At 44.4% G+C, this 26299-nt stretch overlaps 1 protein-coding gene across 2 annotated transcripts in view; it reads right to left on the bottom strand.

Moving 5' to 3' along the window:
- LOC133392697 (signal-induced proliferation-associated 1-like protein 1) overlaps positions 1-26299 on the bottom strand; it is a 78637-nt gene that overhangs the window by 33325 nt on the left and 19013 nt on the right. The window contains exon 2 of one of the 2 annotated variants that reach the window (XM_061653321.1): positions 26198-26271. In XM_061653321.1, coding sequence (XP_061509305.1) covers positions 26198-26254 — 57 coding nt within the window. In that variant the 5' untranslated portion in view covers positions 26255-26271. Of the gene's footprint in view, positions 1-26197; positions 26277-26299 lie in introns of both variants that reach the window. The other variant, XM_061653320.1, reaches the window with a different exon arrangement.

Genomic DNA, 26299 nt, shown 5'->3' on the forward strand with positions numbered 1-26299 from the left:
TAATCGAAGTTCCATTTTGGATGATTCTCTTCCGACATCTTCCGACCGGTAATGCAATCGATGCAACGGTACGACGCAATAGTTAGAAAGTGTGTCAGTAAGCGTCGGCGATCACGTCACGTCATTGATGATGACTAATGTGAACTAGAGAACGAAGATATGTAAAATACAAAGATTCAATAGTTGCTCGTGCATTGGAGAAACCCGGATACATTAGAGATATGGTTGGGAACCTGAGCTGACGCAATAGTAATGCGGAATACCTATAGACAATGATAATGACATCTTACTGACATAGTAGTAAAGCCTAGATGACCAGATACTACGCGATTTTGACATCTTCAAACATTTTGGATATTGAATGTTTGATTTGAAATAAGAGCGACGCAGCATAAACAAACTGTTCATAGAATATGTTATACACTAAATATACATTCTTACAAATCACTCCCTAAGTCTGCGTCAGTAGTGCAACGGGTCCGCTCCTCAATTAACACCTTCGGACAAATTGGACTCCAGTTCAAAAATGCCATTCATCAGCACACAAACATACCCGCCGCCCGCAGGCTACAAAACTCACTGGTGACCACTACCCCCTACCTAAACCAGCGGACACTAGAGAAGCAAACGGCTCTCGCGTGTTGCTGCTGCTCGTACGAAACTAGCAAATGTCAGTTAATTCTACTAAGCTCCAAACAACCTCCGATGGACGGGCGCCCAACCAGCTGAACACACCTAGAAGTACTCCATAGCGTGCAAGAGCAAGCACGTTTTACTCAACCATAGCGGACGTGTGCCGCAGTTGTAGCGGATATATTTATTTTACTCCACAGTTTGAACGGGTGGACAACCATCACCACCACTAGAGCACCCGCGGTCTTTTCGATCGCGCAATATACCAGTGGAATAATTAGAAGCTGAAAGGCATGCACACAAACACCACCACCAAGTGAAGTTTCCGAAGTGACACTCCCTCGAACATAACGCTCCCCCACCGTAACACCAATTGGCTGTCAATGAAAAGCGCCAGAACCTGGGAGAGCCACCAACCAACAGGGTTCGGTAATGTGTTTCCGTTCCACTATTGCCGAGATCAAGGGCTACCCGTTTCGTGGTGTTGGTTAGCAACAATGAACGTTTGTATGCAGCCGCTGTAAAGATCGAACTCGCACAGTTGCAGATGGTGGTTAAAACATTAGATCATAATTCAAATATCAGACGCTCGTGTGACACTACACAGCAATAGATCTGCGTAGGCTTACGTACGATCATGTACAACGCCTCCTTTGAGGCCGCTAACAGGAGAGTGAAGCAAATTTACACCCCGCGGTTCCTGTTCCCGCTATTGAAAGTCTCTTCTGCCATTAATCATGCATCTAACCAAGCTGCCAGCAACACATTTGTTGCGCTGCTCGATGCTCCAGATAGTCAGTAGGATGCATCGTTCCGTTTTCGAAGTGGTGAGCGCTTAATTTGTGGGCTAATGAGCCTTCGCGCTCTCATGTGCCGTATTGCACTTCTGTACGTAAAGTTGAACGTGTTTAAATGCTTCTATAACCGTTAGATATACCCTGTGTGAAATGATTTGCAGATGTTTATAAATGTTCCAATAAAAAAGAACCAAAAAAATGTGTTCAGAAACTCGATTCAGAAGTAACTATTGACATCATAACTCATCTTTCAGCGACAGCTGCAATGATTGGAGTGTGACACAAGGACCCGGGGCTTCCTTTTTCCTCTGCCCTTTCCACACCGTTCACCTTCAATCGCAATTAAACTGCTATCGAGAAACTGTTCAGCCACTGCGCAAATATGACATCAAATCAATGTTTGCCCCGCTGTATATTAAAAAAATGTGAGGGCGACGAGCGCAGTAATAAAAACAGCTTCATTTCCTGATTGAAGTACTGCTATCTTTGCTATCCTCCCCTTCTCAGATAAGATTGCCCCATGCCTCAAGCGTCCACCGGGTGTGTAGTGTGGACAGTGCGCGACGCTAAAATGCTTTTATTAGAGCCACCCCAGCCCAGCCACTGATAACCGCAAAACACTGCCACCCGTGTTGACGTCGTGCTCGTGCTGAAGCTCTTACAGAAATAGATACAGCAGAGAGAGAGATACGCCCCGATAAGCAGAGGGACAACCCTTTTTTCGAACGCAAAGGTGTACACACAAAATGCCTTTTTAGCCAGTGTGCACCTCCCCACGGAACGGAAATGTTTTTCTTCGATCACTCTCCCCCCGTTTAACGCGCATCGAAAGGTAGGTAAATAAATAAACAAATCCAATGTTACAGCACCACCGCAGGGAGAAAACCCTCACTATCGGAGCGAGGTGAAAGGCCGCGTCCGCGCGATAAGACTGACGGCGTTGACCGGTGAAATCGAAGGGCTCGCTCACGTGCTCTTTCGTTCGGAAACGTATTTGGTTGCGGCGGGCACGGTTTGCAGATGCAAAATTGATTTTCAGCTATATTAAAACTTTATGCTTTTTCCAGTGCGCTCGAAAGGCTTCGAAGCCGTCTATGTTTGTAGATTGAATTGCAAAACAATTAACGATACACATACCATTTCCCGCTTACAATCGCCCCGGAAGTACATCCCGCCGCGGTGTTCCTTTGCATGCCAACGCAAATGAGCAACTACAGCAGAACAACCACCGAGAAACAAATCAACTAACCACAACCACGCGCAGTTCATAAACGTTATGTACAAAACATCTAACGCGCATCGCAACATCTTCACACACAATGAAACAATTGGATCAGTTACAGGGCAGAAAATAAAGCACCGAAAAATCCTCCCAACAACTACGGCCGCACACACACAGAAGATGTAAATCATACAATTTCATTCAATCAAAACAAAGAGAAACCGTTTCCGGGACCTCCTCCTTGATTGTGTGTGTATGTGGTTGTCTAGGGACGGCCAGCGGATACGAGAAAACAAAACAATGCTTTCTTACGCCCTTCTCTCCCGGGCTTCTTGCGGAAGCGATGATATGGCAACATAAAAAAAACAACATATCTTAACTCACGGCGGGCGCGAGATGAGATGAATCCAATCATTTCCCATCCCGTGGTAAATTACGAGCATGAATTGAGAGTATCGAAATAAAATGCTTCTTCCTCTCCGCGGCTATTGTACGATCCTTTTTTTGTATGTCCGTCCAGTTTGGGACTTCCTTGTTACAGGCAAGCATAAGGAGAGAACGTGATGCACATGGACGGTAGAGTAATTAAATCATCTAAAAGGTACATTAAATGAGAAGCAACATTAGCAGCCACCTATCAGCGAGAATAATACACACCGGACAGAGCAATTAGCATTGGGACTTCCGTGGCCTCCCAATCTGCTCAATCTTTTCTTCTGGAAGTGCGTGAGTCAAAGCGATCGAACGGAAGCTCACGCTTCACAACAGCATTCGTGATTCAACAGACAATCTCCCACAACAATGCGTGTTCGATTGTGTAGCGGGTGTAGTTCTTGTCACGTTTTTTACACCTCATTGTAAACATACATCGTATCGCAACATTTGGACACGGAAAAACTTTATTTATGAGCTTTTAGTACACGACGTGAATAGCAACATAGTATGTGCCTGCGAAAAAGAAAAATAAGGGCTAATTGATTGTTATCGTATGATTTCTGACAGTAGTGTAGTTCGCAATTGCAATTTTTTATACATGTACACAACTGGTCTCCCCCTGCGTTACTAATCGGTGTATTTGCTTATGCGTTTAATGATGGATTTATTTGATTTAAATTTGCTTTTTTCTCGTTGCTCAAATTCCATCAGCTTTTCGCCACCGTATTACCCGCTGACGGTAAAAAGAAAATTGCTGCTCATTACCTCGGCGCACCGCAAGCCACACGCCAGTTACAAAAACATTAATTTGAGCTTTTTTCCCCATACGCGCAACAATACTGATGATCAATTGCTGAAATACAGATGTTGTGAAGCGTTCAGCCATGCCTCGAAGGCATACACACGACTCGGCTCGGCGCGCCTGCTAGTTTACGAGTGTATATAAAAGCCGCAATTAGGGGATTTATTCAACCAAAATTAGTAACGAAGCGCAGGCACACATTTTTAGCAGTCATTACTAATGGCTCGACTCCCAAGCGGATGGTGGTGTTTATCAGATGTCCTTGAATGCGGTACATGTCCGCAATTAAATCACAAACGAATTATCTTATCTAAAACCACTTTGCGCGTGAGCTGAAGCAGACGCGGTGTTTTTTGGATAAAATTGATTTTTAATCCACATTTTCAAACATTTTTGCCTTTTTCATTTTTCAAACCGCTCAAACGGAACCCATTCGCTGCCATCGTCAAGGACAACGAGCTGTGGTAACATTACACTAAACCAAACCTTTCCTTTTCATTTTCCAAGCACAATACGATTACTATTTACGACGAATCGATATTGAGCCACAAGCCTGTGGGGCACGCCACTGTCTGAAATTGATCTACAGATACAGATCAATTTGGGTGGCGAAGGAAATCAAATTTAATTTTCCGTAAATCTCAACCAAAGCAAACACGCCCATACACGCGGCACACACACAAGCAAACATTCGAAAGACTTGCCGGGTTCGTCGCTTGATGTATCGCGCGGCTAGCGTCAGTCTTTCGATTACGTATGCAGGGGTTTTTTGGGAGGGATTTTTCATGCCGCAGATTGGTTATTGCACCAATTTGCTTTGTGAGGAAAAGGAACAATAAACATTGTCCCATTTTCACAAAACGGACCGACCGGCAGGTAGTTTTGTTTGTATTTACTAATTACGGTTCTACGCTCGCTACGGTAGCTTGGATTGCGCACGCAAAAGAAGAGAAGCATTCTTCATTTTACTATTTGATTTGTTTGCTTTCTCTCCCTCTCCTCTACCTCCTCCGTAGTTGACCTACATTCTTGTCGAAAAGGGAAAACCCTTTTCCGACTCTTGTTTCCCCCCCCCCCCCTCTCCTGTCAGAGCCATTGCATGCCCCATTGCCGGTTGTAAATTTTACGCTGGACAGCTGTTGGAGCCGGCGTAGCAGCGAGGGCGAATAAGAGAAAACGCGGCGCATTATGGAAAGGTGCAGCGGGGCCCGCAGCAGCATAATTCTCACACCAACAATACCGAATGATCTGCAGCACTAATTCGTTACGGTACGTGGTGGAGAGCAGAGAGCATACCATTGCACACATACACTGTTTTCCGGCCTGCCTCTCTCCCAGTATCGGTACAATCCCTCATCCCTGCCCAGTGGACACGCATAGCTGGGCGCGGACGAAAGGGTATTTAAAATATTGCTCATCCAATAAATTGCAGCAAAACATGTAGCAGCATATTTATAACATCGCCAATACCGTTTAAGGCGGTATATTAAACCTCATTTATTTTCTCTCTTTTTTCTATTAGTAATCGTTTCGCGGCCGCTTATGCTGCCAAGCCAAGTCCGGCCAAGTTTTATGAATTTGGTCGACCCAACCATCGATCAGTTGCGGGGTGTTACCTTTCTAAATGGAGCTTTTCATTTTATTTTTTCCACAATCGTTCGTCAGCAAGCTCCGTTAGCAGAGAACGGAAAATGCTCTGCTTCTAACGAACCACCCCCTACAGCCCCAAAAAAGCTCACCCCCCCCACACACAGGAAGCAGCATAATTGCTTGCTTAAGAATTAATTGTTAGCACACGGTGTGGGCCCCGCTTTTTACGTCAACACAAAAAAGCGCCCAGCTTTCCGTTCGAGGTCAGTACCAAAATAATAAACGCGACCCCCGTGTCCCAGCAGGGTTTAGTATTTTCCAGTCGGCCATCGAATTCAAGCGCTGTTAGGTTCGCACGGTGCTACGGTATAATAACGGAAGCGTGGAAGGACGTCACATTGATCAGACCCCATCCGCGGCAAAATCTGCCACTTGGATCATGAGAAGTGTATCTTCCGATTAGGGCGCTCTGTTCCAAGCTAACGCTTCTTTTCGGGCTAACGCACTAAGCCCCCCATCTTTTTGTGACAAGTCTCGTCTCCGCTGGGGGATGGTGGAATGATAAAGCAAATTAAACGAGCACACTTGCTGGCTGACGACTGTGAAAAACCCAACGCGGCATTCTAGTGCTGAGTTCTTTTTGCCACCCCCTTTTTCCACCTGGGGCCACTGACCCGAGATCCGGGCGCGTGCAATGCGCGTACACCACACCACTGAAGAAGCGCCGTTGTTGCTGTTAGTTAGCGGTGATGGAAATGCCATTGTTCTAGGATGACGGATTCTCCCGCACACACGCTGGGAGAAGGGGAGAAGATTCATTAGGTTCTGGGGGTGCGAGTGCTAGATTCTCACAGCGTTACAACAATCACAGAACCATTGTTGCGCAACATACCGGAAAAGGGAAGGAAATGGAATGAAGAGGAGAAGACAAAAAGCACACACACACACGCGCGCGCGGCGTTTGTCAGGCCGGATTTTAGCTCCGGAACGGGCGTCACGGGACAAAGTGACAGGGCAGTACACTTTTGAAGTTTCCACTGTGTTTTGCTCCTATGTCCCAGTGAGCCACCGATATGCTTCGTTGCACCGGCAGAGTGTCCACCGTCCCCCCCCGCACGCACTGTTGTCCTTTACAGTACGTACACACATTCGCAACGATTCGACGCGCGATTGCGCCTGGCAAACTCGTCGCGCGCCCAGACGAGCGTAACGAGGCGGAAAGGTTAGCAGCGTGTTTATGCCGCGTTGGTTTCGAACGCAAACAACACTAAAAGTCAACTCTTGACGCAGTTTCCTGCTTTTCCAATGGGACGGGGCAAGGGTGCGAGGAAGCGAGGAAAAGAGTGTGAGTAGAGAGTGAAACTTTCAAAAAATTATCTACATTGTGCTATTGATTGAAACATGGCGCGCGGAAAAAGCACAACATTTGCGATTGGCAAAAATGAAAGATCGCTGGTAACGGTTTCAATCCACAAACCATAAATCGAACGGTAATGAAATATTTATTTCCATTAAAAAAAGATAAGGATGATATGATGACAGCCTTAACAGCACGCGGGCTCTCAATAAATAATGGAGTGTTGTCTATGACGTTGGGGCCCTCTTTTGCTCACTATTGCGCAGTTATTTAACAGCAAAATAGAAAAGAAGAAAATACAACGAGCAACTTGCAACAAAATTGCGACCAAATACCCTAAAGCGCGTGCACAACACACGGGCTGTGTCTGTAAGCTGCTTACTTTCCAACAAGTGTGTGTTTTTTTTCTTCTCTATGGCCATTCTTCCTTACCCTGTGGCGGTTTAATTTACGCTCGCATTCGATCATCGAGGCACAGTGGCCGGAAATGTTTTAATTATAATTCATAATAATTCCACCTCAGCATCCAGCCGGTGTCGTCACACAGCAGGCCGGTGTTATTGCGTAAGACAAAAAAGTTGCCACAACACGCGTTGTTCGAATCGCAAAAAAAACAAGCAGTAGAGTGAAAAGCCATCTTTCGAAAGATGATAACCGGATCGCAGAACAAACTGCAGGGTTGGGTAGATCATCGTAAAATGGACACAAAGCCAGTGTATCACGATTGACAACTTAGGGGCAATTTTAATAATTTTACTCTAATATCCTGGATATTGTTCAATAATACCATGATTGTGTAATGTTTTTCTTTTACATTTTTTGATACTTTTTCTTGAAGACATGCTCGTCAGTCCATCAGTTTTTTCAGCTTATATAATTTATCCGATATTTTCATTATTTTAAAACGAGAAAAATACACAACCAACGAACCCTGCAAACTGATAAAAGCTCACAAAAGAAAGCATCACTCTTTCATCATCACTGCGAAGGGAGCAGGTGACCATAACTTAACCAACGGGAGCACACAGGCTGTGCAAAAAAAAGCAAACCCCGCGCCCATAATTTACTGTTTGGAGCGCAGGAACAACAACAACCTCACCCTTGTAGTCCATTAACTCCTCTACCGGCATTTTCACCAACCGGTCCCCCTTCACGAGCACAAAACGGTGAAGATTTGATGAAGTTCATTTCATCTTGGCGAGCTGCTGCTGCTTTCTCGGCACGCAAAACCGGTTGATAGTGCCGCGCGCGCTGACATCGCGAGAAGGGAGCTTGAACTTGGGATGCATTCGTAAAAACCGGTACAGTAGCAGCTGGCATATCCCCCCGGTTTGGTCTCCAAGTGTGACGCAAATTAAAAAAAAAAGCCAATCCCCCCCTCAGTGACTTTCGCATGCAAGAGAGCGCGCAGAGCAATATGCCGAAAAAGCACCTCGAGCGATATCAACAAACCGGCGCAAACGACACAGAGGTCGGCCGCCGGGTGCAGGAAGTAAAGCGAACTCTACCCGAAATAATCATGTGGATCTGTTTCGGTGTGAGCATGGGGGCTCTTTTCGTTATGTTGCGTATGTGCTGCTGCTGTACGATTATTATCCACCGCAAAAGCGTGTCCCCACGCGAAACGGGAAGTTCGGAAAAAAGCGGAGGGTTCGTCACTTTTATTTGAACGAAACGAAGAAGAGCGGGAAAGAATCAAGGGATGAAATATATCATTCACCACATACACACAACGCAACCCGGCAGGCCGATCGGCACACACACATTTGCGTGCACACTGTCGAGGGAAATTCAAAATTATAGCTCTTACTGTGTGTGCGCGCGCACGCTGAAAGCATTATAGGGTTGCGGGCGCCTGTGATACGGTACAGCAACACGCAGCAGAAGCGTCGAAAAGTGCTTCCTCTTGAAGTGATCCTTTTGCAAACCCGGCGGTGCCGGCGGCGGTGGTGCAAACCAAAACCGAACACATCGTTATTAATGAAATCGGTCCGGTAGAAGCGGAGGAAGAGGATCGTTCTTTTCTTTCTTTCACCTCAATTAGCTCGCTACTGTGGGCTTGCACATTTTTAGGGACTAATGAAACTAACAGACCCTTTTAACTGATGGAAAGCAAATCCAGGGTGGCCCCTCCAGAGCAGCTCGGTAAAGGGAAGGGAGCCGCCACACGTTCTTGGGGACAGAAAGTACCGCTAGGTCCGGGGCGTACTGATTGCATCTTCCCACGCTGTCTGCCTGGCTGGTGGCGGGCTTTGGCCACACGACGGAACCATTAGGGATGCTCCAGATATTTCGGTGAGAAATTGGCTGCGTTACGATTTATTAATTTTTTTTTCGGATACGCTCTAAGGCACCCTTTTCCGTAAGAAAAACAGAATTCACGGCGCATAAGAAGAAAATGAACCTATTAGTGGTGTCGAGCGATTCGATGACGGCTGCACATTTGAAGGGCTATAATTTAATTTAAAAATTAACCGAGTCAAACCGCACACAGGCTTTTTAGGCGAGAGCAGTAGACAGTTTTTGTAGGAAACGCTTTTCTTATTTCGGTAAAAGAAAAATCTTTTAAATTTCGTCTCAGATCGTATAGACAGCTCGGTTTAATGATAATTGTAATAATGCCATATAATATAAATGTAAATTGAAGGTCAGCAACTATATGAGCAATGATTCAGCGCATGGAATGTATGAATCACATACTGCATCGTTAGGGTACTTATTAATATTTTTTAAGATAATCGTTTCAACCCAACAAATAATTTGTGTCTCTCATTATGTCTAAGCGCCGTACGAAAAGCGAATAAACCCCGATAAAAGCCGAACAAAATTTTAATTGGCCGGTTATTAAGTAACAATTTCAAAGCCGCTACCAGTGAGTAACCTTCCAGCGCTGTTCTTGACGTCTCTATGCACCAAACATCGCACCAGCTTTGAGTCGCGTGCACAATTTATTTGCCAAACGCAAAAGAAAAACCTCCAACAACGGCGCGAATGCACACACACGCCCCTCAAACGCCGGGCGGGTACCGTACCACACGAAAGTTGAATCATTTATTTATGCGTACACAACACACAAGCCACGCGCGAAAACCGCATCTACTTTACGCACGCGGCATTCCGTTGTACGCACCACCATTACCACACACAAACACACACGGGTACGAGCGAATGAGTGGATTTGCTGCATAATTTGACGTTAGTGCATATATGTGCAAAATACAACACAGAGAGTGCCAATCGAAGAGAAGAGAAAAAAAGCACTGCCCCACAGCAGAACATTTAAATGCCAGAACGATGAAACACAGGCTGCATCGTGTCTCGTAGAGTAGCGTTCGAGGGGGTTCGTCGCTTGACGTGGGGTCTCTCTCTGCACATTGGAAAAACCCCTCACAACACCCCGCGAAAGCAAAAACACAACAAATGATTCTCTGCGTGTGAGGAGCGCGCGTTCCTCCGATCCGTGTTTCGTCCGCTTTTTCGTTTTTGCCCATTTTATCGAGCGCATGGTTTCGAACATGCGTGACGCGTACGTACCACCACCACAACCACGCGTAGTGAAATGGGTGCATGGGTCCACATAACGTGAGCCCCCCTCGCACACACACACTTTGGAGAAATGAAAATGAAAAGAAAACAAAAACCAACTCCACCCCAAAAACTGGGTCATCGACGCCACACAGCTACATAGGAGACAGAGGCCTCCAAACGGGCGCGCATGATTTTTTTCCTTCTTTTGTGCAATTCGTGCAAGGTAAAGGAGAAGTAGGAAAGCTGGCTGGCTTTTCGCGGACGCCGCGAGGCGTGTCGCGCAACATTGGAAAGCCGCGAGGCTTTTGCTAACGCCACGGGCCAACCTCGAACCGCGTACGTTCAAGGTACACACAGGCAAGCAATAGACGGACAGCGCGCGATGGTAGTGGGAAGGAGGGGAGCTCCCCATTAACATTGAGGCGCGTCCGAGCCGGTTGATTTGATTTGCGCTTCGATTCGGATGACCGTTTCGCGAGCATTTCTCGCCCTCTCGTTACGGTGAGGATTGATTGAAGCGCGCTCGTAGCTCCGCTCGTTAGGACAGTTAGAATACATTCGTGTGTAATTCAAATCGCAAAGAGACAAGTCATCCGTCAGCGTCGAAGCAGTACGCACAAATTGCGTGGAAGATGACCCTGTTTTAGCCGCGTTGCGTATTTCACTTTCTTTCGTAACGATTCTGTTGTTCAAGCCGCACACGCAAACCGGTGCATTTCTTCGCAGATAGCAGCACCCTCAATACCGATCCAGCTTTAAGGTGGTCACGGTTAGTCGGTCACGATGATAGGGATTTACAATTCGCGATCTTCAACTGCGTTCGGAGACTCAATCCGGCTCCTCCCCACCAGCCAGTCAACGTCTCCCTCAACGAGGCCTGGAAATTGTGCATTGCAACACGCTTGACGTACGGAGATGATTTCGCACAATTCCTTTCGATACGATCATTTCAGGGGAAAAGAAATTGTTGATCACTTCTGGCGACTACGTGTGTGTGCGCTGTGGTCGCATTCCGCCGACAAAAGCGCAGGAAAAGTGCATTACAATCTCTATCAAGCCAACGGATTGCGCATTTTGGGTTTCGCTTCGTAGACTTCGTGGGATGCAATTTTTGGTATGCATTTTTGAGAAAGTGCCGTGGAATTAGGCGGTAGTAGTAAAAGTAGGACATTTTTGAGAAAGAAATTGATAGTTATTGTTATAAAAATGATTAAATGTCAGTAAATGTATGTACTTATTTAAAAGATGACCCTTGTCATTGCAGTTTACTTAAGCAGTTGTAAAATTTCCAAAGAGATGGAGAGCTTACCTGTAAGTAAAGAAAACAAAACATTAGTATAACATATAATCAGTTATTCATATAGAACACAATGAAAACAAACAAGTAAAAGAAGATAACAAAAATAAAGAGAACTAATAAATAAAAAAGAAAACAAACCGCAAGCAGAGTATATCAAAAGAGATGAAAACAAGCAGATTATACGAAAATGATATGAAATAAACAGAAGAGTAGAACATAATAAAGTAGAATAAAGAAACTAAACAGAAATGAACATAAATGAAAACAACTAATAAATAGAAAACAACCTGCAAAGAGAGTTAAAAAGAAAGACAAAAACAAAAAGAGACAAAAAAAAACAAATAGTGTGCAAATTTTACGTATCAAACCGAAAAATAAACATAACAGTAAAAATCTTAAAGGACAAAATCTCATGAGAAAATACCAAAAACCCATCCATATTTACTTGCTGCATGCAATGGTATGATTCTCTAAATTTAAAAGCTTTCCCATGCCTGAAAGCGAAAGGAGGAGACGCGACTAAAACCAATCATCTTTAAGAAACAGAAAAATAAAACAAATCTACCATAAAACACCGGAGATAGATGAGATGAGAGATTTGGAAATATGCTGGCGATAATTATCCAATAAAACCCCTTAAAAAGCTGATTCCTTCGCTCGTGAAAGGATGATGAGAAGGGATCATCTCCTACATCGACAGTAATCGCACGCCGCCAGTTCGTCTTACGGTTGTGTGTGCGGTGGTGGATAAACCGTACATCACACAAAAATACATTTCTGATTTCTCAGGATAGAAAAGTGGTTCCCTTTTTGCAGTGCCTTCTCCTGCTAACCAAGTCATTGACTCTACCATTGACTGACGGTTCGAGGCCAGTCCCTTCGTGTTCGACATAACGCGACCTCCTCTCTTCAAAGTGTTTTGCCCATCGTGATGCAATATCGTACACGCCGCCGTTGATTCGTTAGCCTCTTTTTTTCGATACCATCCCGAACGCGATGTCTCTCACACTCCGGGGGATTGGTTATGTGCAGTGTTCTGACATTGACATACTAAGTGGAAGAGATTACTACGGGCCGGATGGCTCGAGGCGCACGGCAAATTTACGACCAAATTGGCACACAAATTGGCGATATGGAGTTCAGTTTTTCTTGCCATTGCTTCAAACGATACTGCTTTAAAGATTTCATTTAAAAGTTTATAGCTACAAGCAGCGCGAGCTAATGTACTTTCGAACCAAACGTTTCAGATTATTGCGTATAGAAGAGCAAAACCCATGATAAGGTACCACACACAGAGCGCTATTTATTGTTTCCGCTAATCTGAATAACAATTTATAGAAACATTCTGGATTGAACAAAAAAGGCGCGCTACACTACGCGAGTAGTTAGTTGCCTGTCCTTGACAAGTGTGTAGTGTGTGTTACGTCAACGTGAGACGCATTGTAAATCACAAGGGTGTAGAAGAGTCACAGATTATTCTAAATATGGCTGATAGTAGTATTTATGGGACGCTATTTCAATTTGCTTCGACCGTAAAAATGAACGAAGCAGAACGAATACGACACACCGAAGAAGCAGGGGTTGCAAATTAAGTGATCAAACTCTTCGCTCGTTTGCTTTTACGCGAGCATCTTCCTCTCTCTAGCAGAGGCTAACAATGTACGAGTGACGAGCAGACAAGTAGATGACCTCTAACATTCACCCCGGTGTCTATTATGCTGCAAGAATCGGCACAAGTGTCTACCTTCTTCAAAACGTCACTCAAAAACGAATCACTTTCGAAATGATGTCAGGCCCAAAACACGATCACTTGAGGATCGCGTCATGATTCACCCCGCTCTGGCAGCACATGAGAGGAGTCTCCGTTTCCTCCCCTGGAGTGACGCGAAATTAATAGCAATATTTATGAGGCTTTAGGTTTGCTTCCCTAAACGCTACCACTAACCGAACGCGACGACGCGTTCGCAGCTAACAACTTGCAGGCCGCAGCACTTCCCAGGTAACCGCGCTCCAATGATTCACAGCAGCGACGTGTGTTCACTAAAAACGCACCCACACACACTCTAATACACATTAGTTCCCTACCGTCCGGAACGAAAAGCCTGGATTAGACGAACCAGGGAGGGAACACGATACACAACCTGTGCAGTGTGTGGTGGTGTTGCAGGGCAACCGCGCACTAAGGGCGAACTGGTCACGTTTTTATGGGATGACGGTTTTATGGCAGCTGCGACACCAATCAGCGTGCGATCAATGCGCGTCCCACACAAACAGCAAAACGTCACCCTAGGACACAAATACACACACACCCTTGCCTTCAACTTTGGCGCGTGAAGTCATTTTCCGATTGGACTAATTAGCATTTTACACGCATGATTGTGTCAACAAATATTAATGAAACATCTTAAAATACAGCTCTAACCCACTAGCGCTGCTTTGTGTAGTGCCGAATGTAAATCTGGCCCCGTGCGGCGGCCTCTGTGTTTGAGTAACGCGCATCAATCCTAAATTGTAACAGTTTATTGATGTCCAAATTCATCTTGAAGCCGTTTCGAGAACAGGTGGTGGTTGAATTTATTGCCGGGTCGTGCGCTTATTATTTTGGAATAACACTAAGATAAGGCAAATTATGCTGGCCATAAAATGAAGGAATATCCAATCAAAAAACACTCCCGGTCTCTTAAAACAATATTTTGAGGAAATTTAGTCCGAACTCCATTACTAGCGAAATTTATTACTTTTTTATCATTTTAATCGTTATTTATACCTATTTCACACAAATAAGCAATGAGTTGTTTAGGGATGGCTGTCACTTAAAAGAGGAAGTAGTAGTACTTTTACAGATGACTTGTGGAGTGTGGTCCACGACCTGTATCCGTGTTACTGGATCGCATTGGACAAATTGACATTTATTTCGAATAATTAACCAACAAATAACTCGGCAGGGAACACCACTTCATGACATCATTGTCCTCTATTTAATCAGACGATTTCGTTTACCATACAGTAGCAATTTGAAGCCACTTAGCGAACGATTAAATGCACCACCACCTTCACCACGCTGGCACGCAACCACCATACTTAGCCCAGAGAGAGCCGCGGTAGTAGTGGTACACATTACAGACTTTACATAATTAGCGATAACACCAGGCGATGATGCTCCGGCGTAGATCATGATCATCCGCGACCTTTGTCTACAAGATTATCAGTAAGGGCAAAGAGGATTGATGTTGAGAAACTGCGTTTATTAGAGGTGCTGTACCCCCTTTGTAACGTCATATCTATCAAATGACCTAACAAACAGTCGTACGATTCGAGCCCCCTTTTTTCCCCCGATGAAATCTCAACGCCCGATGACCGATGACCGACGACAAGTTTGCTAAACGATGCTACCTACTACTCACTATGCCTCCTCCTATCTCTCTCCTCTCAAAAGCGATAATGACACACACACAATCGTATAATTAAAAATGCAAGAATTGCATTCGATGCAGCGTGTTTCCGCCCTTGCGACAATGGGGGGACATACCCTTGCTATCTGGCTTGTCTATCGGCGAAGCGATTAATCCCTATCTTCACTCACTTAGTAGAAAAGCTGTAGCTTAAATTTGTGTGCAAATGATGAACTAGAGCTGCTGTGTGCGATGGACACGGCACGATTATGAAATCCACTTCATCACTCACCCACACGCACTTTGATGGCTCCCAAAAGATCCCAAAAGTAGCCGGTAAGTAGCAACGGGTTCGCCGCTTGCGCGATGAGCTAACAAAGAAAACATCATTCGCTCATTTGTCTTCATGTCGAGAGGCTTTGTTTAATTTTGCCTTACATTTGTAACACACATTTTATTCCTGCGTGAGTGGCACAACTGTTCATTCATCTCCCAGCACGGAATTTTCCTGAGAAAACTAACCATTAGAGCACATGCGCGTATTGCAAAACAACGAAACCGCAGCAAAAACACATCTCGATACGCAAATGATTTTAATAAGTTTGGCGTGGAAAAAACAGACCCCACTAAAGCCTTACACCTTTATGCTGACCAGCATGATTTGCTAGCGTAGCTTCTTCCTGTGCTTCCTATTGTTTCGAGGCTGATGTTCCCGCATCACGAAATGAAAGTGAAGAGACCAGTGGGCTCGTCTTTATGCTCCTGACGGCTCTGTATGATGGAGCAGTGGTCTAGCGTTCCCTCACTCTCGTCGCTCTCTTTCTCTAATGGATAGATGCGCGGAAGAGATACATATCTAATTCGATACGCTCCCTCGCCGTCGTCCCAAAGGTCAGTCAGACGCATTCACACGCACGACGCAATTAGAAGAATACAAATGAAGCTAGCCCCCATGTGCGATTGGGGAATACATTGCTGTGAGGGATTATTTTTGTGGAAGCTTAGACCCCAAAAACGTTAAATTGAAACACGAACCTCCTCTCTTTCCCGTTACCTTTATGAGATGAGGCAAAATTAATTCCGTGCCATATGGACTTTAAAGGTGGATGGGTAATGCAGACCAATAGACGCCGTTAAATCAATACCACTTAGGTGAAGGCTGCAGTGTTATTTAACGCTATACACACGAAGGGATGCATCCATTGACCGATGAGTGTAGCATAGAACTGTCCTAATAAAACATTTTATGTACGTTTTGGGTTCGGACTTTGTATGCAAATTAACGCACTTCCATCGTCGGGAAAGGAGGCGCTAGCGCGTTTAATGTGCCGCACACATCAGCAGAGACAGAGAGAGAGCTCAAATCCCCCCGAGAGAACAAGCAACATATGCTTTTCCTCGTACGGGTTGTTACTGGGGTTTTTTCCCTTCGTTTATGTGTTTTTCTTCCATTTGTTTCTACTTCGCACTTCAATTCAAGAGATACGAGGCGCACCCCTTAAGCCTGGCATTTCCGATGGATTTTCCACAAACCGGCCACAGATGTTCCCTCTCTTCCGTCACCATTTGCATTGTACACTGTAGTGCGGAGTAGCAGTGGTTTCGGAAGGTTTAGGTTTTATTCCTACGTTTTGATTTTATGGGCCGGCGTTAAAGAACAGTTCCTTCGATGCGAGCAAACCCGTGTGTGCTTTATTATTCCACCCAGAGACACATCATCATCATCATTGCCATCGATCGCGCACTATCGTTTGAAACGATCGTGGTCCTCCTCCCCTGCTCTCTCGAATGGCATTTAACCATTGTGTGGCACACGCTACCACTGGCGTTCTGCTTTAATCCATCACCGAAAATAACACAATCGGAATAAATTTGTCCAAACGTGCGAGAACGCCGCGGATGAATCATGCTGACAGAGGGTTTTATTCAAAAGACTTCGCCGTATGTAAAATGTAAACCAACAAATAAATACACATCTCGCCACACAAAAAACTGCATCCGTAACATCAACTCTGCCCGGTTCGTTCAAAACAATGCTTAGCAGCAGTTTCATGGTGCGTAGGCGACGAACAAACGTGTGTCAACCTCTGTGTCTGAAGATCGTCGAATTGCGATCTTGATCGACTGTCGTACAGGGCCCCGCAGTCGAATGTCGCCAAGAGCAGTGTCTCGTCGCTGCTGACGGAAGATGCTGCTGTGTACCGATGGAAGACAATTTAATCCTGGATATAACACAACACAATTGGTGTTTGTACAAAAAAGCGACAGCGCACGAGGTAAACAATATAATCAAAGCAGAACCTTATTTGCTTATGGGATGGGATTCTAAAGCAGGATCTTGCTCTTTTTGTGGCGGAATTCTTGAAATCATCGTTATAAAATTGATTTAATACGTTACTTCAACATTGTTTACCCATTCCCTTTCTCGCTTGGAATAAAGCTTACACTTTCTTTTCAGCTTTCAATGACAAAACAAAACTAGTCCAACTGAATCGACACAAATTCCATCAATCTGAAAACGTTTGAAATGGTGGTAGACAAAAAAAAAACACAAGGTTTACTTTTTCCCAACCGACACACTAATAAAAACAAACGAACCGTCAAAGACACACTCTCTGTGAGTACGCCGCCCGCACTACAGTGCCACACTTTCATTTCGCTTTCAATTTCTGTTAATCAATTCAACACCCACCTACACCTTCCATTACGGGGTAAGTGTGTACATACACACACACACACACACACAGATCTGCCTCAACCGCGGACCGAAAAAAAGTAATCGATTTATCTCCAAACCAAAACGATCGAAGAGAAATGCTGATAGAGAAAAAGAAGCTGAACCTCAATGCTGTATACATATGGCCAGATTCAACACATGGAAAGAGTACAGCAGGGAAAGAGAAAGAATAAAGCAACTTATCCAGATGGGGTTAGCCTTGCCAATAAACATAAAATTCAAGCTGTTTAAATATTGATTTGTCAATCGTTGCCGTTTTGGATGTGTGCCAATTAAAACTACTTTCGGAACGTTTTAATGTTCTTTTTTTGTATTTTACCACTGCATTGTATTGACTACAAATGAGAATGGCAAATTAACCCTCCCTTTCATGAATAATAAAATTTAATCGGATTATATGCAGAGTTTGAGTTGTTCGCACAAACCAATCCGACACAAATCCTAGTCAGAATATAAAAGGAAAACATAGTTTTACTCCAATAGTACTTTTCATGACACAAGTTGCACACAAACTGACATGGAACAATTAAAAGAAGAGAGTTGACGAACAACAAGCAGCAACGAAAAAAATAAAATAAAAACAACCGACCACAAACGAACGTAATTAATACAACCGAGCAACGTAAATCACGCATTATGTGCTTTTCGGAACACGCTTGGATTCACTTTCGTGGTCACGAGTCAGTGCACACGCGTCATTGCACACCGTCGTCACACGGGCAGGCGCATAAAAGAGACAAACGCAGTGGCAGAGTAGTGGAGTGGTTGGGAGAGGAGGGCATAAATGAATTGTCATAACACAGTGTTTTGTTTCTAATTTCATTTTCTTTTAAAACAACCACAAACGCTTTGCTTGGCAATGAAGATCATGTCAAAAGTGATGAGCATGCAGTGCCGGGGAGGGCGTACGTGAAACGAGATGATATAAATATTAGCTTTCAAAAGCCTCTCGACCGAACGCTTCACAGACTAAATATTTACAAAATAGAAAAAGCAAATTTCAGCTTAAAATAGATGATAAACTCCAAAACGTGTCGCATCCACCGACGAGAACCTGTGCCATTAGTCACTCGCTGAACTAGTTTTCTAATTCTCTTTGCATCCATAAATTTCGAACTCATCCCAACCTTTCTTTTCTTCTCCCTTCATCATCACCAACCAACTGAACTTCCTACTGACCGCCTGCCACCTCGACACATCGGTCACACCTTTTGGCTAGGATCCAGCGCAACACAGCCTTCCTCCATGCCACCTCCATGGCTCTCTTCTGGGGGGTTAAGGTTTGTGCAGAAACACACACACGTTCCAGAGCAGAAATTGTTCTAGTTTTTCAGCGGCAGCTTTTCTCTCTCCTTTTTTTCCACCCCGATTCTGTCAACGCAAATTATGCGGATGGGTCTGATTCTGTTTTCCGGGCGGCGGTCCGCTTTCAACGAATAGTTTAACGCGGTCACCATTATTCACACACACACACACACACACAGAGCGACACACATACATTTGGCAGGCCCTTTTTATTATGCTAGTTCTGTAGCGTGAGCGATGAGTTCATTGCTCCGTGTTAGCTGAGAAACTATATGCGCTGATGGGGGCATGGAGGCATGGATGACAGTTGTCTGATAGAGGATAGTGCAAAATTAATTTAAAACATGACTTTTAATGTTCATAAGCTTCATTGCGTCCCTTTGCTACCTTTCTCTTTATTTTAATTTGTTTCAGCTAAGCGTGGTAGTGCAACTTTACCAAACAGAATAAAATATTTTATAATTTGCAATTGTTTTAAGCTAAAAAGAGCATGTTTATCAAATTATTATGATCATTTTTCATGGTCACAAAACAAAGCGAGCGTAGTGCAAATTCAAAACCATTATTCCACCGTCCGATAAACCCAGTAGCATAGCATTAACGCACTCTAAGGCTCAATTTGAAATGCTGTGCCCCGCCTTTTGCCAAGCAATCATCATCAAAATATGATTTGTAATTCAGCCGGCTGAGCCCCTCGGAGCGGAAAAGTGCCTTTTTTTTCGAAACATGTCTTCACTTCCAATAGCAGCCACAGCACACAGACACAAAGCCACTGTGTGGCGAGCGCGTCATTAGACGTGTATCGCTGCAAACAATTAAAATTATGCTGCGAAATGGAGGAACGAAAAAAACAAACCCCCCCATCAACAATCGGACATGGGCGAAGGGAAAGGGCACGTGGCCACATCGTCTTTCAAAAACGTAGAGTTTTACTTCCACTCACTTACATGCAGCTGCTGCTGGACAGAAGGCAGAAAGGTAGGCGGAGGTTGGTCCATCCGCAGCAAAAAGCTGTGGCAGCGCGCGCTGTGGCAATTAAAAATCACAAACTGTAGCCCATAAATCAATCACAACAGTTTTATGCTTGCCTTGGCGGAGGCGAACAATCAGCACAGCCCCACCCACCACCACCCCACCCACACCAAAAACCATCATTTCTTTCCCAATTTCGAACGCTCGCACGCATCTCACTCTCTCCCTTCGGAACGATGACCAACCATCTTCGTCAATGAAATCTGTTGCATTTTTCGCTTTATTAAAATTTCCTTTTCAAACGCCACCGGACCGTGATGATGCTGCCGCGGCTGTCTGCTTGCAGCTCCTTTGTTGCCGCGACATTGGTTGGAAATTCATCATCTGAAATATTGAACCACACACTCCGCCCCGTCGTCGACCGTAAGACAGACTGAGAAAGAGAGATCACAAAATGCCCAAGAAGAGACAGCAGCTTTTAAATTAAGCATTTCCGGTTTCAATTAATTCCAAACCGCCAGAGTGGCAATTTTGCGTCGCCAATCGAGAGACTCTGGCGATGCTTTGATATGGGGCGATGATGAAAGGGGTTAAGCCACCCAGTCAGCAACTTCAACACAGGCCTGAGAGAGGAGAGATCGCATCAAAAGGTTCCCCACTTCAGCAAAGCCTAATGCAGCGTGTGCCCCCCCCCCCCCCCGCCGACCGCGGAGACGGATTGTTTTAGTTTTCTTTTGATAAAATACGCATCAAGTGTAACTGTAGTTTTGATTATTTTCACCACTGCCGCCGGTCTCTCGTTAGGGCGTTTTTCCCAGCCACTGAATGAGAAAGCCAAATGGTGAATGAAACAAAAAAAAACACTCCACGCACAAATCACTCGACGACAGTTGAATAATTTCCCTTCCTTCACACATTACTCATAAAACATGAAACATAATGGTTAACCCATTCTAATGAGCCAAGCCGATAAGAGCCGAGCTTAGGGCGTGCGTACTTGACACAGACTTTTTTTATTATTAGTCTCGTCTCTCGGCTGGCTGCATCCAATCTTCCAGCTACTGGTGTTTGTCTGCGTGGCCGAGGAAGTGCAACTCCCCACCACCTCCTCCTGCTAAACACATACTGCATCTAAATCATACAAATCATCCAAAGCATCAAGAGCATCAGAGTTAGCCGGCTTTGCCTCGTCAGTCCTACGCTCCCAGCAGTGTTGGAGCAAATAAATTTAAAACAATTAGCCATTTCGTCGTACCCCGTTTGCTTTTGTACTGTCATTTTGCTCACCACCACCCCCTTGGGTGACTGATACCAACTTGCTGTTAACAAAACGCCGACTGCAGCGCGGGCTGAAGATTAATCATCCCGTACTATTCAAGGGTAAAAACAGTAGCGACAAGGGAGGGTGTTGTACGGGATGCTGGTGAGCTGATTGATGTGCCTCTGTTTGCATGGTAAATGCAATACTTAAACGATAATTTTGACATAATCGGAACGCATAAACAATAACACTACCAGCGGATGCGAAGTGATATGTGTCAAGATTAGCGTGTCGGAGCAGGAGGAGCCAAGGTTTTAATAGATTTTATTGAAGTTAAGCCGAGGCCTCAAATGAAACCCTCAATGACCTTAAAGCGACTCCAGTAACTGCCACGTATCGTATACGTAGACGTTCTATAGTTTCGTGGATATTGTACCAATGATCTTTGTTCATTCCCTAAAAGTATGACTCATCAAACGAGTTCCGATGGCGCTTTTGGTGAAACGTTTCTGAATTAATTTAAATAAAATCAAATCCAATCATTTCTTTGCTGCTACTTTAACAAGATTCCAAACAAATTTCATGATCTTTCCACTGCTTTTGACTCTCTTGAGCAGCAGGAAGCTTTTCAAGTTCTGCCACTCCTTGAGACATAACGGCAGCAACTTCAAGCGACAATTTTGGAAAAGCGCCAAAACTCATTCAAACTTTAATGCGCCCTCCATTCAATCTACTCAACCATTCATAAGATAATGTTCTTCACACACAAGCGTCGCCGTAAAGGTAAAAAAGAGAATATCCGAAGAAAAAAAAACCCCACACCACCAAGGCCTCGTTACGGTTAAGCCTTTAGGCACAGGCACAGAAAGACAACTGAAAACGAAGAGTCCTGAACCCTGCCTCCAATCCAGCGGCATCCTAAACACTCTACGTCTTCTTTGTGCTCTTCACAGGACGCGTCAGAGCCAAACGTCTACTAATGATTCTGCGTCTCGCCTGCAACGGTCACAAAAACCCAGCACACAGAGGAGAGACCCGAACAAAAAAAAACACCCCGAACCCCAGATATATCCTGGAACGACGAAGACGACAGCCCGGAGCACAACACAGAGCACCGGAACGTGAGAATTTTCGCATTCCCGTAATTAGCCGGCAAAAGCTATTAAACTTTCGAATGCATTTAACGGAGAGGAGAGTCTAGAAGGGCTGTGGTGCTGCAGCAGCAGGCTGCCCGAGGGGGTTGCGAGTTCTGCTGCTCCTTGGCTGCAACGGGACCGGATGAGAGAGGTTCACCATCGTCCAGAAAACGCATCGCACATTTAGAGCTGCACGCGCGGTGTTGCACAGCCAGTAAAACGTGGCGAAAGTCAAACCAAAAGCAAACCCGGAAAAGGGACAGGGCGACGTACGCCGAAGAGGCGCGACATGCGACTTCAGTGTGTGTGTGTGTGTGTTGAAAGAGGAAAGGTCTGCAGCTAAACGTCAGATCCGGTGTGGAAAAGACCATTTCATCAGGCAGAATGAAGAAACGTTATTACGTGTCGTATTATTTAGGGTCCCCGGACGAGAAACGTTCTTCAGGCACTGAAGTGAGATCGAAAGGCATCGTCGTCGTCGTCGTGGTCGTCGTACGAGTAAGCTGTCATTCTCGCTAGACAAAGGCTCTACTTGGCAAAATCTCTTAGCAACAGCAAAGGACTAACTTCTCTTATTGTCATTCCTGGCGTAGCTTGCAGGGAAGAACTTCAGAAAAAGCTAGTCGACAAACATTGCGACAAAAATGTTATGATTGCTACCGTCACCCCATAAAAACACGGCAAAAACCAATCAGAACTTGATTTAGAATACAAAAAATAAATCATACAAAGTGATGTAATTTAAAGCCTATTTCTCTGCAAAAAAAAACAGAAAATAAGCGCATTGATTAACTGTGTCACGCCATAAACCAAATGCAACACATTAAGCAAATCATGCATTCTGTACAAACAATGTAACGATTGCAACTTTCAAGTTCGTTTGATCATTCCGCCACTTTTTTTTCTACCATGTGCTTTGATAAGAAAATGTTGCACATGTTCACTTCAATCGGAACGTGCACCAGAGGCAGTTCATTATAACTTCCTCGAAATGATAAAGAAGGGGACGACAACCCAACACTTCTTCAACGAAAAAGGTTTTGTATATAAAAAAAAACAAGTTCAATGTCAATCCTTACTAATGATCAATTAAAACGGACACTTTTATTCCCTTACCATTCAATCAGTAATACAATACCCTGCAAGATTCATTACTTTATTATATGTGAGAATTGCTGTACAATTCAGACACTTTCATACAATAAATTCCAGCCCCTGTATGCCGCCACCAGCGAGAACATTAAAACGATTCCCCATCCGCGGCAACGATTTTTAACACCGGAAATAACAACCGATTCAGAATCGGTAAAGGCTTCGCTTTTTCGATTGCGATCATTAAAATAATAACGATGACTTGGCTCTCTCAGCACGGCCCACACGCACCCATCCGGGCTCCATCGCACAACCGACTATAAGGTACCCGGTACACCACAACACATCCGGTGGGATTGGTTTTGATTGCGAAAGTGAAACGCACTTTGCAACTAAAAACAGAATAAAAACCCCTAGAGAGAGAATGAAACCAGGCAGAAGAGATCACAACACCACACACCACCCAGGAGAGCTCGGCCGAGGAGAGACCGGAATGGAAGCATTAAACCGCAAATGCATCAAAACCGAACACCGTACGCTCTTCCACCGCGGGGCGGCGTCGTGTAAACATTCTTCCCCGGCGATGCTGGGTTTTCAAGTTTTCAAACACGTTTTTGAGAGCGCCTGCATCCGCCCAAGACTCGTGTGCACGTACGCACCACCGCACATAAATCGCCGGCTCGGTTGATCTTCTCTTTGCTAAAAAAAAACAAGGGCCCGCATTCGCTTTAATCGTGAGCCAACCCCACCGAACCGATTAAGTGCCAGCACTTTTTCGCAAAAAAATCTCAGCCGGTCCCGGGGCCGCACACTTTACACTTTCGCGCCGGATTCCACACAACGCCCCAAAAACCCGCGCGCGGAGGGGAAGGAAGTGAGCCCACCAATAAACACACCGCAGACACACACACTCGATGTCCATAAAATTGTCCCGTCCGGGTCTCGGCCGAGTGCAAAATCTTTGTTGTTTTGCTGCTGCGAAAGAGTCTGGAATGCAACCGCGCGAGACTGTGGTGGTTGTTGGATGGCAAAGTTTGTGGCTTCAAGATGAAGCAGCAGAAAGGAAGTTTATAGTTGCCACCACTATGGACGCCCTTTTCGCTTCCCCTCCCAAGCATCTTGGCTCACTTGTTCAGGAAATGTGCACTCCGCCGGAAATGCCGGGCAAATCTTTTACGCAAACAGACTGATCCGAACGGTTTACTGCAGAGAAACAGCGACAGCGAATTTGTCACACTGGTGGTATACCTCCGGAATGTAGGAAGCATTATTTCGCAATTACTTTCACCTCTAGAATTCCGTGCGCATACGGCAAACAACAGACACTTTCCTGTATAGTTCGATAGGCAAACCAAGTAAAACAAACATAGCTTTAAAGAAACACAGCACAGAGCACCTTCCCCAACAATGGGGCCCTTCACGATTCTAGTCAGTTTTTTGTATGGAGTTTGACAGTTGGAGGCTGAAATCATGTTAACACTGCATACAAAATCAACACACAAAATTAGCCTGCAATTTTTGGTCTAGATTAATCCAGCCTAAAAGCTAGAATTAGATTCGAGTACCTGCTCGAAAAAATGGCAAAACACGGTGTTGTTTGCATTTACCTCAATGTGCATTAAAGAGATCAGGTGGTGAAATCTAGAATCAAAGTTTATGTAGTCCAGGTGGTTTCATAGCATTTTTATAACCAATTTTTAACATCACTTTTTGACAGGATGGTTGAAAATTAACACTCTTAAAATCTTCATTCAAAAAACAGAAACGATATAAATCAGCCTTCTAAATTTATATACCTTGGGATAAGCCTACCTGAATATAATACCCACTTAGATAGCTGCTCGAAAACTGCTATACAATGCAAACAGCTGACAGGCTGAAATTTCAACCTACGAACTTCAAACGGAAAGGGCCCCAATACTGGTAAAATCTAAAATCTTCGGAATCTTTAAAGCAGCGTTTCCGGCAGAGGTCATGAACTTCAATTAGTGTTCATTTGAAAATTTGATTTGAAAACTCTACAATTTTGCATCCTTACAACACACACACGAGACGACGCAAACATAGCAAATTGCGAATTGTATTTGTTTTGGAACTAATTTCCGGCATAAAAAATAAACAACAGATAAGAGCCTTTTTTTGTGTGGTTTGCGCATTTGAAGGTTTAGCAAAAACAGATGTGCAAAACCAAATGCGTACTATCATCGAGGAACGACAGCTGCGCAAAGAGCATTATCAGTGGTATGGCGGCCCGAGGGGCTTTAAATTCCTCGGCTTAATGATTAAATTATGGCTTTCGCAGTACAGTGTCAATCGAAACGCATCGCATAAATGGTATCAACCAGTAAGAAAGTTCTTGATAAGAGGTTGTAAGAGAACAAACAAAAAGCAACTCATAAAACAAATTTAAGAGCAAGTTAATTTAGATGCATAAGGAATACAGCAAACAAGACAATTTAAATAGTACAAAGTAAAGATACAAGTAAAAAAAGAACAATTCAAAGCAAAGTGGAAAAAAGTAAACACACAAGAAACTACAAGATAGAGACCAAGGAAAAACCCACTTACAGAAAAAGGGAAAGATGTCTCACACGAAGGAAAAAAACAAGAAAACGAATACAAAACAATCACACTTTACCTTGGTCTTCTTAGCGATCGGATAATGGACGGAGGAAGCTCTGGTTCTATGATACATGCAAAGTGTACTGGCGACTTACCTGCAATTGAGAGGAAACAAACA

Source organism: Anopheles gambiae, chromosome 3, assembly GCF_943734735.2.
Source record: "Anopheles gambiae chromosome 3, idAnoGambNW_F1_1, whole genome shotgun sequence".
Lineage (NCBI taxonomy): Eukaryota > Metazoa > Arthropoda > Insecta > Diptera > Culicidae > Anopheles > Anopheles gambiae.